Source organism: Lolium rigidum, chromosome 3 (genome assembly GCF_022539505.1).
Source record: "Lolium rigidum isolate FL_2022 chromosome 3, APGP_CSIRO_Lrig_0.1, whole genome shotgun sequence".
In the NCBI taxonomy this organism is placed as follows: Eukaryota; Viridiplantae; Streptophyta; class Magnoliopsida; order Poales; family Poaceae; genus Lolium; species Lolium rigidum.
The window spans coordinates 241,565,237-241,579,023 of record NC_061510.1 but is presented as its reverse complement, the minus strand read 5'-3'; the positions used below and the strand labels follow the sequence as shown (position 1 = coordinate 241,579,023).

Here is a 13,787-nt window from a genome sequence, read left to right as displayed (position 1 = left end):
CTCTCTCGGCCATCTGGTGGATATTTTTCCACTGGTCTAGTGGGAAGAAAAAATATCCAGACGAAGTGAAAAGAGTTGGCCGGGATTGATTGGGCTATTTTCCCCGTTCGGGACTAAACGAACACCAAATTTTTGTGGGCCGGAAAAATAAACTCGCCGGGCTAGAAAACCAGAAACGGGCCTCAATCCAAGCCAATCCCTGGCTCCCAGGGATTAAACGAACGAGGCCTCAGTGGGCTAGTGCGTGGATGGTGTACAAAAATAGAGAAGTTCGGTACTGGTCTAAGCCAGGGAAGGAATTAATGGGCTGGCCCAAAAGAAACAGAATATGCGTGCGTGATGTACAAACGCTCGCTAAGGAGCGATGAATAGGTGTACCCGCGCGCTAGCGAGCAATTTCCGTATAGACAGACAATGCAGTACGTACCCGTGCTGGTTCTGTGGCGAGAGAGAAAGGCTCGAACTGATCGAGGCAGCCCAGTTGGTATAGGTGCCGGTTCCGTGGCCCTCAATCAACCGAAACCGATCCGTGCAGGCTTCCGTGCCGCTCAATCTCCAGCAGAAACGTGCGCCTATAACACGCTTCCACTCGGCACCCAAACCGAACGTGCCTCGTTTGCTCTGTCCCGCCGTCTCCAACTCCGGCGACCGAGACCACTTTCCTTCTCGCCGTAAAAGAGAGAGAGAAAGAGCGAAAGTTCGAGCCAAGGATCATGGCGACCGTGGGTCTGACGCGGACGGAGGAGGAGTTCCGCACTTGCTTCTTCGACGGAGAGGCGACGATCGAGAGCAGGATCCAGGCCCTCAAGAACCTTGGCGCCACCGAGGTACAATGCAGTGCTAATCAACTTGTATTGACCTGTCAGGGAATCTGCAGCTAATTACTTCGAGCAAATTCGATGGAGTTGTTTTCTCATGTAGTACCAGTTGATTAGCACGAACATGCATGACGGAAGAATCTGCTGCCTGATACACAATGATACTATATGGTTTATCTATCAACAATATAATGTCATAACGCAGTGTGTATAATGTATGCAGATCAGCAACAGGAAGTCGTGCCGGTGGCTGAACGACAGCCTGCTTCTGGAGCTCGTCCCTTGTCTTGACGCCGACGAGATCAAAGGCCTCTTCGCGCCACCGCCATGGGGTAATTAATCGATCACTCAGCAAATTCCACTGCATTTCAATCATACTATGTATACTAGGTTACATGATTCTGATCGATGTTGTGCGCTTGTGCAGGTGAGGAGCAGCCCCTGTCCGCGTTCTGCATGACAAGTGCTGCTGCTGGATGGGATGCCTTCAGGTCCATCGATATGGACGTTCAGGTATGCGCCTATATATATTGAGGCCAAATGCATGTACACAGATGTGTTTCATCATCGTCGTACAGTACGCAGTACCACCAGTATGAACACTTATATATTGTTGGCGATTTTCATCACCTCTAGGCAAGTTTTATGCAATTTCACATGAAACAATCGCCGGCGGAACGGAAGAACAGTCGTCGTCTGGACGAAGATGAGGCGATCGCGCTGAAAGCATGGCACCGTGTAGATGGTCAGACAAGAGAAGCTATCAAGAGCAACTTCCTGCCTCATCTGCTCGGGATATACGAAGTATGTGTACCTTCTTATGAACCTACGTTTTCTGAACCACATGTATACATTGTATTTTGAGCTCTGCCCGTCCACATTGCTTAGGAAGGTAGAACATGGATTCAGTGGCCTTGGAAATTTTGCAGCGATTTAAAACTAGTACCCAAACTAGTTAATTACAGTAGTTATCCAACTGAAAGTACTCCATGTGTACTAGATTAATTGTCCATGTGTATTGATTCCTTGCGTAAACAAGGAAGGTACCATACACTATATTTTCACTAGTGTCCGTGAAGACGCTTGGAACATTACAGTATTCACTGTCCAATCAAGACTTGTAAACTCTTCAGCAATGTTAAGTCAATCCAGCAGTAGTTAACTAGTTATCCAACTGAAAGTACATAGGAGTATATTACTGTCTATGTCAGTGTTGATTCCATGGAGGTACTAGCTAGTTAACACTAAAGAGTTTCTAATCTAATTCAATTGATTTTGCAGGCACGAGTGAGGGCCTTCATCGAGGACACGAGCGGCGACAAGGATGTGCTCGCGCTGGACGTGCAGGACCCGTTCCAGAGGCTGCTCCTACACGGCGTGTGCGAGGTAATGGAAAAAACATCTGATGAAGCTGCGTAATATACAGTCATTCAGTTTTCTGAAGCCAGGTTAGTTACTTATATTGATCGTCACTTGCTTACTTTGTACTGTGCAGTTCTACAATGTCGCATCTGAGACGACGAGCAGCACCGTGAGAGAGTGCGGAGGGGACAAGCTGTGGAAGACGACGATGATCAGGAAGAGACCGGGCACGGCCGCTCCATCCAGGATCACGCTGGTCGACTTCCTCGCTAGAAGGAAAAATGGCTCACTGTGACGTACTGACGTTCTGCCTGGCACCCAATTTTGGTTATTATTACTACTCCCTCGAATCCAAATTGCTCTAGATACTTTATCTAGATAAAGTTGAATCATTTAATTTGAAGCATAGGCAGTATTCTACTTAGTTCATGTTATGGTAGTTAGCTTCGAGATGACAACTGATTGTTTATCAGAAAACTCAAAAAAAAAAAAAGCCCACCGCAATTCGTGGCTCGGGATTAATATTTTTTATTTCGTTCGCGAGTTGCCATTGATATTGGTTGACACCTTGACAGAAGCATTGATATGTTGATAAACTATATTTGACACGATTTTTTACCAATGGGATCCGCTCTAAGTAATGACGTGGCATAGAATCTTAACACATTTTGACTGAACCGTTAAAATAAACGATGGGCCAGCACTGAAGGTGGGACTTCATACGTTATCTCTATTTCCTCCTCACCATCATGTTTCCCGCCTACTTCCCGTAACGCCGCCTATCTTGCGCCTAGTCTTCCATCAAAACATGCCTCGCGTAACCTAATAGGTCAATATGATGCGCCTTCTTGCATACCGCCCTCCTGCTCTGCCTTTAGGCAACTGAGGGAGGCGTCAGGCGAGATTGTTGAGGTCTTCGGCGATGTCGAGCTGCACGGCCGCTGGAGCGCGTGGGAGCGGTGACCTCCCTATCCGTGGTTTTAGTTCAAATTTAAACCAAATTTCCGACCAGAATTATGTAATGGAGGGTGTTGTTAGGAAACTTCATTTAATTGCGTAGGATATTTCATTCATTTGATTACCTAGGTTCCATCCGTATGCTGCAGTAAACAGAGGAAGGTAGTGTTTCTGCTTCGTATCCCAGCTGTATGTATAGCCAGTATATATTTTTTGAAGGAAGTATAGCCACTATCTTTTTTTTTTTGAAGGAAGTACGTATATATAGCCAGTATTTGAACCCGTTTGATTTTTTTTTTTTTTTTGAAACCGTACACCCGTAGGCATACGCTACTTGTATTTATACGAGTAGGAAAACAGTACAGACAACTTTGACAGCAGACGTACAAATACGATAATACAGGAAGGATACAAGCCGAAGAGCTGACTCCGCCTTGCAATACAGAAGACCCCAAACAAGGAAAAGCTCTGCCGTCCTTGGTCTTCTCTGCTTCCGATGCCGCTCCGTCGCGTCGATGCCAGCCACCATCGCTGCGGGTCGGAAAAAACGCAAAGGAGCAGCGCACCTGGAGATGAAGGAACCCCTTGCACAATGGCGTTCGTGAGCCGCAGCAGCCACCGGCTCCGTAGAACCGGATCTGATCCCCAATCTTCTATCAGCCGGAGACGACGACCATAACGGCCGTGTTCCCCGAGCTCCTTCACCCCCGGGCCTGGGGACGACGCCACACCGCCTTGCTGGAGACGGCCAGGCCCCTCTGCCACGAGCCAAACCCCAAGCCAGCCGTAGACTCCATCCAACCCGAGCGGGGATCCGGCAGCACCGCACCAAGCCGCGCATCCGAGCGAACCCCGCCGCAAAAGACACCGAGCCCTCACACGATCCCCGCTGTCGCACCGGAGCACACCCCCAGAGCCAGGGAGGAGCGAAGAGGACCACACGCCCACAAGCTTCTCGCCGGAGATAAGATCTCCCGCGAAACGCGGTCGAAGCCGAGGCGACTTATTTCCGACGCGGCGCCGTCGCCGACGCTTCAACGGCGTCACCTGGAACCTATCTACACGCCCACGGGTCCCCGGAGCTCCCCCCCACCTCACGAGGCTAGAACAGCCATTGGAGGCGGGGAGGGGCGGCGAGGTCGCCGGCGGAAGAACCAAACTCGGTTTCGCCTCCTGGTCGCCTCTCTCGCACTGTATCGAGACTTCGAGAGAGCCCCTGTTTGATTTCTGAAAGTCGTTCGTTCTGCTTCTGCGTGGATGAAACTGTAGTAGTACGACTATCGATCTTGTCGTCTCGTGGTTGGAACGATCGGTCGCACACACTGTACGTACTAGAGTGACTCTAGTACAGTACGTACTAGTACACGGCAACAGTATTAGAGCAGTACGTACGAGTTTGCCAAAGTAGCAGGCATGTACGTACGCAGCTACTATAGGTACACACATGGACACATGCTGCTCGTACGTGCGCTTCTGTTGTACGTACGATGTCCTCCTGCTTATCTCCTGAAATCTAGTTGACAAGATTTGCAAACTATTGCTACTAGTTTGACCCAAATGGCTCTCAAGCAAACTTGTAATCACTTGGGTGGATCCGTTCGAAAAACATTTAAATACGTGTGTCCCCTTTTAATCACGCCATGTTGGATGTATTATCCTACTAGAGTGACTCTAGTACAGTACGTACTAGTACACGGCAACAGTATTAGAGCAGTACGTACGAGTTTGCCAAAGTAGCAGGCATGTACGTACGCAGCTACTATAGGTACACACATGGACACATGCTGCTCGTACGTGCGCTTCTGTTGTACGTACGATGTCCTCCTGCTTATCTCCTGAAATCTAGTTGACAAGATTTGCAAACTATTGCTACTAGTTTGACCCAAATGGCTCTCAAGCAAACTTGTAATCACTTGGGTGGATCCGTTCGAAAAACATTTAAATACGTGTGTCCCCTTTTAATCACGCCATGTTGGATGTATTATCCGGAAAATAGAGGACACTCTATAGTATGTCTTGCGAGTTTTGTCAGAATATGTGTTGAAAATAATTAAATCATTCGAGTCCAGCCATACCAAATGACGTGATTCACCTGTTTATGTTCGAAAACTATCTCAGAGGATGAAGATGTTTATGTATTAGCCAAGATAAACAATGTGGCCTAACTGTTTTTTCGCAAGAAATAACAAAGCGATTTCAGCCTAGCCCAATTGGAGTGTAACTAAAAATGATTTATAATAATAAATCTGTCCATAAATAGATGCCAAAGATTTGTCTAAATTCGGATGTATCTATACACTAAATCGTGAGTAGATACATTCAAATTTAGACAAACTTTTGGCATCTATTTATGGACAGAGGTAGTATAAAAGCTTATAGAAAGGCCGTAAATAAAATTTTATTCAAGGGCCATTTAGGTTGAAGAAGTGAACTATTATTGTAAAGCAAACTTGACCATATCTTTGTGCCAGGGAACAGTGTGATGTATAGGTACTCCCTCCATAACCTGTTTACAAGCCTGTTACGCGCGTGCTTACAGAAAAAGATTGACCATTATCTTGGTTAACAAAATATGAATATACGATACAAATATTATATGATTGGAAACTTGTTTTGCAATGAATCCAATTAAAATTATATGTTATGATCTAGTAATAATTAAACCGATACGAGGGGAGTAGGAGCATGTAATTTTTGTCCGTGGGAGATTGATGGCATTTGAAAAAGTTGGTAGTACGTGAAGCAGAAGCAGGAATGGGCAGAGATCCTGCGACCCGACCGACCGGCCGTTGTAGTTTGGCCTCGTTCGACTGACACGACCGATATGTATGCACGCACGACGCAGTAGTAGGACATGCATATGCAGGCGATGGGCGGCGGCGTACGCGAGCGAGCGAACCAAAAGTCCACTCCACACTCCCCTGGACTGGACTGGACAAGATCCGATCGATCTGTGTCACCGAGTAGCGTCACCATCGTTGCCTCGACACGGAATGGAATCCGTTGGGTTCGCAATGTCAAACCACGCACGCATGCACGCACGATGATGCAAGCCATTGAGGGAGGGCCGGCAGCCTCGCTCGCTCCATTGGACGTTGGCGATGGAGAGAGCAGAGATGGGACCCACCATTGATTAGGTCTGCATGATGCCGCATGCAGAGGAGGAGTAGGGACGACTCGGCCACTGCATGCATGTGTAGCAATAAATGAGGGGAGGGAGTTGAATGCGCTCACCGGCTGAGCCTGACACGCACGTAACGCTACGGTACGACACGAAAGCGCTAGGTAGAGAGCCACACTACTAGCTCGAGATGGCGATGGCGATGGCGGGGACTGTGTGAGTCGAGTCGACTCCACTCGACTGGACTTGACTGCATCCATCATCCATGCACCCAACAAACAGTCAGGAGTCGCCACAAGCACACAAGCCATGCGCACCCGCGGCGCTCCCATAAAAACCGCGTGGTGAGCCCCCGGGCGTACCCTGCACCTCAACTCCTCTTCCTCAAATTATTTCGTCCGAATAATTTGCCTTTGTATCTCCTCCATCTCTAGTATATCGGTCTAACCGGGCAACGTTCCTCTTCTACAGCTGCGTTAGATGAAGTTGACGACTTCGGCGGCAGGAAGATCAGCGGCCGACGTGCCACAAAGTCTGGGTTGCGATGGCTCGGTTCATCGGTTTCAAAAGTATCTTTGCATGCGAAGGTGCTCTCCCAGATCTACATATGGCGGATGATCGCCTCTTTTTCCAACGCTGCTATGGTAGAGTTTTTAATAAAAATAGTGTTTGACTGGGTCATAGGTAATCAGGTACCGAGAGAGAGGTAAACATTAGTGTGCAACATCGCCCGAGCGAGTTCCTAAGCAGCATAACTATATGGCTACATCGCCTCTATGTGTGTTTTTTTGTTATAAACGTGGCAAGAAATAACGAAAAACGATAAAGGAAAACGCAGCGGAGACACAAGATTTAACGTGGAAAACCCCTTCCAACACAGAAGGGAAAGAACCAAGGGCGCCAGCCAGCAAAAAATTCACTATATCGGGGAGTGTTTACAAACGCCGTTGGTTATCTTATATTCTGATAAACCCAAGCTGGCGGCTTACAATATGTATATATAAGCGGTGGCAACGATCCGTACCGCGGGGGCCTGCTGCCCCCCGCACCCCCCTTCATGGGCCTCGCTCCGCTCGTCAGAAGTTAGCCTCCCTTTAGTATATGAATTTGGATCACAATATAATATTTTTGGTAACTAATGCAAATCTCTATGGATTAATGTTTTCATTTGAGTTTATATGAAGGAAAAGTTCATAGGTAATTCTTGTAGTCCATGTGATGGATTCAATCAAATAAAGAGTTCTCTATGTGCCTCAAAATATTATGATAGAGCGTGAGGACATACAAACTTGACCAGGGCTAAGAGTGAAGATTAAATTCAAGTTGGTCAACACATGAAGCATAAAGATGTATCACTTTGGATCATGTGATCTTGTGTTAGGGTAAGCTTTGTCAATTATGGTTTGTGAACTAACCTATCATGTGTTTGTGTTTGTGTTGTCTATGTGGGTTAGGTATCTTGCCATGGACATGCATCAAAAGTAAGATCTCATATAGCCCATGAGAGGATGATGGCATCAAGTGGTGATCGTCATTAAGGTTGAGATGGGTAAGTTTATGATGAGCATCTCGAGATAATCTTATGCTTGGATCTTGTCATCCATTCGGTGATAACGGACATGTGAAGATGTGCTTCAATAAAGCTATCCCATAGTGACATATGGGGATAAATTGTCAATCTAGGCGGAAACACCAAGTAGCACTCACAATGGTGTGAACTTCGCAATACATCGTTATCTCCGCGTGTCTCGGTTACTCCTCAACCGAGCTCCTTTAATTCTTTAGCCTTCATTCTAGATGCTCTATATCTTGCTATCACCTTGTTACTTGCCTTGCTTAGCATAAGTCGTTGGTTCACTTAGGTAAAACCTAGTTCGTAGGCTTTGTTCTTGTCAAGTTAAACATTAATTTTATTATGCACTTGCTCATGCCCCTAAAGTAATAAACATTAATTTTGTTCTTGTATCTGCAGCTTGTGCATGTTCTGTTGATGCAACTACAAGGTATGGATCCTCTGTATCAAATTTATATCCTATGACTAGGGTCTCGATCAATTACTAAGTGCTATAACTCAACCTTTGAAGACTAGGCACTCCTTATTCTAGTTGTTAATGAACAGCTTGAGCTTGAGCTTGCCTTCTCCTTCTCCTTCTCCATCTCCTGCTTGCCTCCCCTGTCGGATCTCCCTCTAATGGTATGGGTGTGATTTTAGTCTAGGACCGTGGTGTGGGTTGCGATCTCTCGGTGTTAGAGCTTGGGTATTTATAGCATGGCTGAGTGTCTAAGTTGTCAACACTTCTATGTTGTACAAATTGTGTTGTGCCGCCTGATACGTCTCCAACGTATCGATAATTTCTTATGTTCCATGCCACTTTATTGATGATACCTACATGTTTTATGCACATTATATGTCATATTTATGCATTTTCTGGAACTAACCTATTAACAAGATGCCGAAGAGCCGATTCTTGTTTTCTGTCGTTTTTGGTTTCAGAAATCCTAGTAAGGAAATATTCTCGGAATTGGACGAAATCTTCGCCCAGGGTCCTATTTTTGCACGGAGCTTCCAGAAGACCGAAGAGGGAAGGAAGTGGGGCCACGAGGCGCCAGCACCATAGGCCGGCGCGGCCCAGGCCCTCGGCCGCGCCGACCTAGGGTGTGGGGCCCTCGTGTGGCCCCCGCGTTGCCCTTTCGCCTACTTAAAGCCTCCGTCGCGAAAACCCCGCATGCGAGAGCCACGATACGGAAAACCTTCCGGAGACGCCGCCGCCGCGAATCCCATCTCGGGGATTCGGGAGATCGCCTCCGGCACCCTGCCGGGAGAGGGGATTCATCTCCCGGAGGACTCTTCATCGCCATGATCGCCTCCGGAGTGATGAGTGAGTAGTTCACCCCTGGACCATGGGTCCATAGCGGTAGCTAGATGGTCGTCTTCTCCTTGTTGTGCTTCATTGTTGGATCTTGTGAGCTGCCTAACATGATCAAGATCATCTATATGTAATTCTATATGTTGTGTTTGTCGGGATCCGATGGATAGAGAATACTATGTTATGGTGATTATCAATCTATTGTTTATGTGTTGTTTATGATCTTGCATGCTATCCGTTATTAGTAGAGGCTCGGCCAAGTTTGTACTCTTAACTCCAAGAGGGAGTATTTATGCTCGATAGTGGGTTCATGCCTTCATTGACACTGGGACAAGTGATGTGAAAGTTCTAAGGTTGTGATGTGCTATTGCCACTAGGGATAAAACATTGATTCTATGTCTAAGGATGTAGTTGTCGATTACATTACGCACCATACTTAATGCAATTGTCTGTTGCTTAGCAACTTAATACTGAATGGGGTTCGGATGATAACCTCGAAGGTGGACTTTTTAGGCATAGATGCAGTTGGATGGCGGTCTATGTACTTTGTCGTAATGCCCAATTAAATCTCACTATATTTACCATATCATGTATATGCATTGTTATGCCTTTCTCTATTTGTCAATTGCCCGACTGTAATTTGTTCACCCAACATGCTTTTATCTTATGGGAGAGACACCTCTAGTGAACTGTGGACCCCGGTCCTATTCTTTACATAGCATACAATCTATCGCAATTGTGTTTACTCGTTTTCTTTGCAAACATCTTCCACTCGATACGTTTAATCCTTTGTTACAGCAAGCCGGTGAGATTGACAACCTCACTGTTTCGTTGGGGCAAAGTACTTTGGTTTTGTTGTGCAGATTCCACGTTGGCGCCGGAATCCCTGGTGTTGCGCCGCATCACATTTCGCGACCATCAACCTTCAACGTGCTTCTTGGCTCCTACTCGGTTCGATTAAACCTTGGTTTCTTTCTCGAGGGAAAACTTGCTACTGTGCGCATCATACCTTCCTCTTGGGGTTCCCAACGAACGTGTGAGTTACACGCCATCAAGCTCTTTTTCCGGCGCCGTTGCTCGGGGAGATCAAGACACGCCGCAAGGGGAGTCTTCACTTCTCAATCTCTTTACTTTGTTTTTGTCTTGCTTTATTTTATTTACTACTTTGTTTGCTGCACCTAAACAAAACACAAAAAAATTAGTTGCTAGTTTTACTTTATTTACTTGTCTTGCTCTCTATATCAAAAACACAAAAAAATTAGTTACTTGCATTTACTTTATCTAGTTTGCTTTATTTACTTGTTGCTAAAATGAATACCCCTGAAAATACTAAGTTGTGTGACTTCACAAATGCAAATAATAATGATTTCCTATGCACACCTATTGCTCCACTCTGCTACTACAGCAGAATTCTTTGAAATTAAACCTCGCTTTACTAAATCTTGTTATGAGAGATCAATTTTCCGGTGTTAGTTCCGATGATGCTTGCTGCCCATCTCAATAACTTTGTTGAACTTTGTGAAATGCAAAAGTATAAGGATGTAGATGGTGATATTATTAAATTGAAAGTGTTTCCTTTCTCATTAAGAGGAAGAGCTAAAGATTGGTTGCTATCTTTGCCTAAGAATAGTATTGATTCATGGACTAAATGCAAGGATGCTTTTATTGGTAGATATTATCCTCCCGCTAAAATTATATCTTTGAGAAGTAGCATAATGAATTTTAAACAATTAGATACTGAACATGTTGCTCAAGCATGGGAGAGAATGAAAACTTTGGTAAAGAATTGCCCAACCCATGGATCGACTACTTGGATGATCATCCAAACCTTCTATGCAGGACTAAATTTTTCTTCGCGGAATTTATTGGATTCAGCTGCTGGAGGTACCTTTATGTCCATCACATTGGGGGCGGCTACAAAACTTCTTGATGATATGATGATAAATTACTCTGAATGGCACACGGAAAGAGCTCCACAAGGTAAGAAGGTAAATTCTGTTGAAGAAACCTCTTCCTTGAGTGATAAGATTGATGTGATTATGTCTATGCTTGTGAATGGTAGATCTAATGTTGATCCAAATAATGTTCCTTTAGCTTCATTGGTTGCTCAAGAAGAAAATGTTGATGTGAATTTCATTAAAAATAATAATTTCAACAACAATGCTTATAGGAACAATTCTGGTAATAACTATAGGCCATATCCTTCTGCTAATGGTAATGGTTATGGTAATTCTTATGGGAATTCTTACAATAATAATAGGAGTGTACCCTCTGGTCTTGAAACCATGCTTAAAGAATTTATTAGTACACAAACTGCTTTTAACAAATCTGTTGAGGAAAAGCTTGATAAAATTGATATTATTGCTTCTAGAGTTGATAGACTTGCCTCCGATGTTAATCTTTTAAATTTGAAAGTTATGCCTAATAATGATATTGATAATAAGATTACTACTACAGCAAATGCCATCCAAGTTAGAATTAATGAGAATATAAGATTAATGGCTGAACTGCGTGCTAGGTGGGATAGAGAAGAAAATGAAAAACTAGCTAAAGAGAATAATGTAGCTAAAGTTTGGACTATTACCACCACTAGTAATGCTAATTCTTCACATGTTGCTGCACCTCCTACTATCAATGGTAAAATAATTGGTGTTGGCAATGTTTCTACTCCTAGTGCAAAGCGAACAAAACTGCTCGAAATTGCTAAAACTGCTGAAACTGCTTGTGATAAAACTGCTGAAATTTTTTCCAACCTTGGGAACAATGATCCCATTGCTGTAGCTCATAATGATTTAGATTTTGATGATTGCCACATCTCTGAAGTTATAAAGTTCTTACAAAAACTTGCTAAAAGTCCTAATGCTAGTGCTATAAATTTAGCCTTTACAAAACATATTACAAATGCTCTCATAAAAGCTAGAGAAGAGAAACTAAAACTTGAAACTTCTATTCCTAGAAAGTTAGAAGATGGTTGGGAGCCCATCATTAAAATGAAATTCAATGACTTTGAATGTAATGCTTTATGTGATCTTGGTGCAAGTATTTCTGTTATGCCTAAAAAGATTTATGATATGCTTGACTTGCCACCATTGAAGAATTGTTATTTGGATGTTAATCTTGCCAATAATGTTAAAAAGAAACCTTTGGGGAGGATTGATAATGTGCACATTACGGTTAACAATAACCTTGTCCCCGTTGATTTTGTTGTCTTGGATATCGAATGCAATGCATCTTGTCCTATTGTGTTGGGAAGACCTTTTCTTCGAACTGTTGGTGCTGTTATTGATATGAGGGAAGGTAATATTAAATATCAATTTCCTCTCAAGAAAGGTATGGAACACTTCCCTAGAAAGAGAATGAAGTTGCCTTTTGATTCTATTATTAGAACAAGTTATGATGTTGATACTTCTACTCTCGATGTTACTTGATTTGCACTTTCTGCGCCTAGCTGAAAGGCGTTAAAGAAAAGCGCTTATGGGAGACAACCCATGTTTTTACTACAGTACTTTGTTTTATATTTGAGTCTTGGAAGTTGTTTACTACTGTAGCAACCTCTCCTTATCATGTTTTTGTGCCAAGTAAAGTTTCTATGTCAAAGTTGATGTTATATTTGGGATCGCTGCGCAGAAACAGCATTGCTGTCTGTCACGAATCTGGGCACAGGCCTCTGTAGAAAATTCGAAAAAATCTGCCAATTTACGAGCGTGATCCTCAGATATGTACGCAACTTTCATTAGTTTTGAGTTTTTCCATTTGAGCAAGTCTGGTGCCAGCTTTAAATTCGTCTTTACGGACTGTTCTGTTTTTGACAGATTCTGTCTTTTATTTCGCATTGCCTCTTTTGCTATGTTGGATTTATTTCTTTGATCCATTAATGTCCAGTAGCTTTATGCAATGCCCAGAAGTGTAAAGAATGATTGTGCCACCTCTGAACATGTGAATTATTAATTGTGCACTAACCCTCTAATGAGTTTGCTTGAAGTTTGGTGTGAAGGAAGTTTTCAAGGGTCAAGAGAGGAGAATGATATACTATGATCAAGAGGAGTGAAAGCTCTAAGCTTGGGGATGCCCCCGTGGTTCACCCCTGCATATTTTAAGAAGACTCAAGCGTCTAAGCTTGGGGATGCCCAAGGCATCCCCTTCTTCATCGACAACATCATCGGGTTCCTCCCCGAAACTATATTTTTATTCAGTCACATCTTGTGTTCTTTACTTGGAGCGTCGGTTTGTTTTTGTTTTTGTTTTTGTTTGAATAAGATGGATCCTAGCATTCACTTTGTGGGAGAGAGACACGCTCCGTTGTTGCATATGGACACATATGTCCTTAGGCTTTACTCATAATGTTCAAGGCGAAGTTTCTTCTTCGTTAAATTGTTATATGGTTGGAATTGGAAAATGCTACATGTAGTAATTCTAAAATGTCTTGGATAATGTGATACACTACAAGAAAAGTTGCCATGGCCGACGAAGTTGAAGTCGCGCCGTGGTTGCTGGTGTACCATGGCCGACGATTTTTGGTCCCTCCGTGGTGCATGTCAAAACTTTTTTTTCTCGTTTTTGAGGCCACCTAGCCCGACGAAAGCGGCCAAAACGTCGCGTATGGTGGCCCGGGACGTGGTGCATCTCGAAATCTCGGGTTCGCCGGCCGAGTCAACGCAAATC

At 44.2% G+C, this 13,787-nt stretch overlaps 1 protein-coding gene across 1 annotated transcript; it reads left to right on the top strand.

Annotated features, from left to right (window-relative positions):
• Positions 1-713: 713 nt before the first annotated feature.
• On the top strand, positions 714-2,475 carry LOC124696256. The gene is made up of 6 exons (XM_047229009.1): positions 714-827; positions 1,042-1,150; positions 1,246-1,331; positions 1,455-1,622; positions 2,100-2,204; positions 2,314-2,475. Exons 1-6 carry the CDS (start codon positions 714-716, stop codon positions 2,473-2,475), a joined length of 744 nt encoding a protein of 247 aa, XP_047084965.1.
• Positions 2,476-13,787: the final 11,312 nt, after the last annotated feature.

Coding starts and splice junctions, on each gene's coding strand:
- LOC124696256 (XM_047229009.1), top strand. CDS start 714: ATGGCGACCGTGGGTCTGACGCGGACGGAGGAGGAGTTCCGCACTTGC. Junction 1,332..1,454: donor CCATCGATATGGACGTTCAG/GTATGCGCCTAT, acceptor CATCACCTCTAG/GCAAGTTTTATGCAATTTCA. Junction 2,205..2,313: donor TCCTACACGGCGTGTGCGAG/GTAATGGAAAAA, acceptor TGTACTGTGCAG/TTCTACAATGTCGCATCTGA.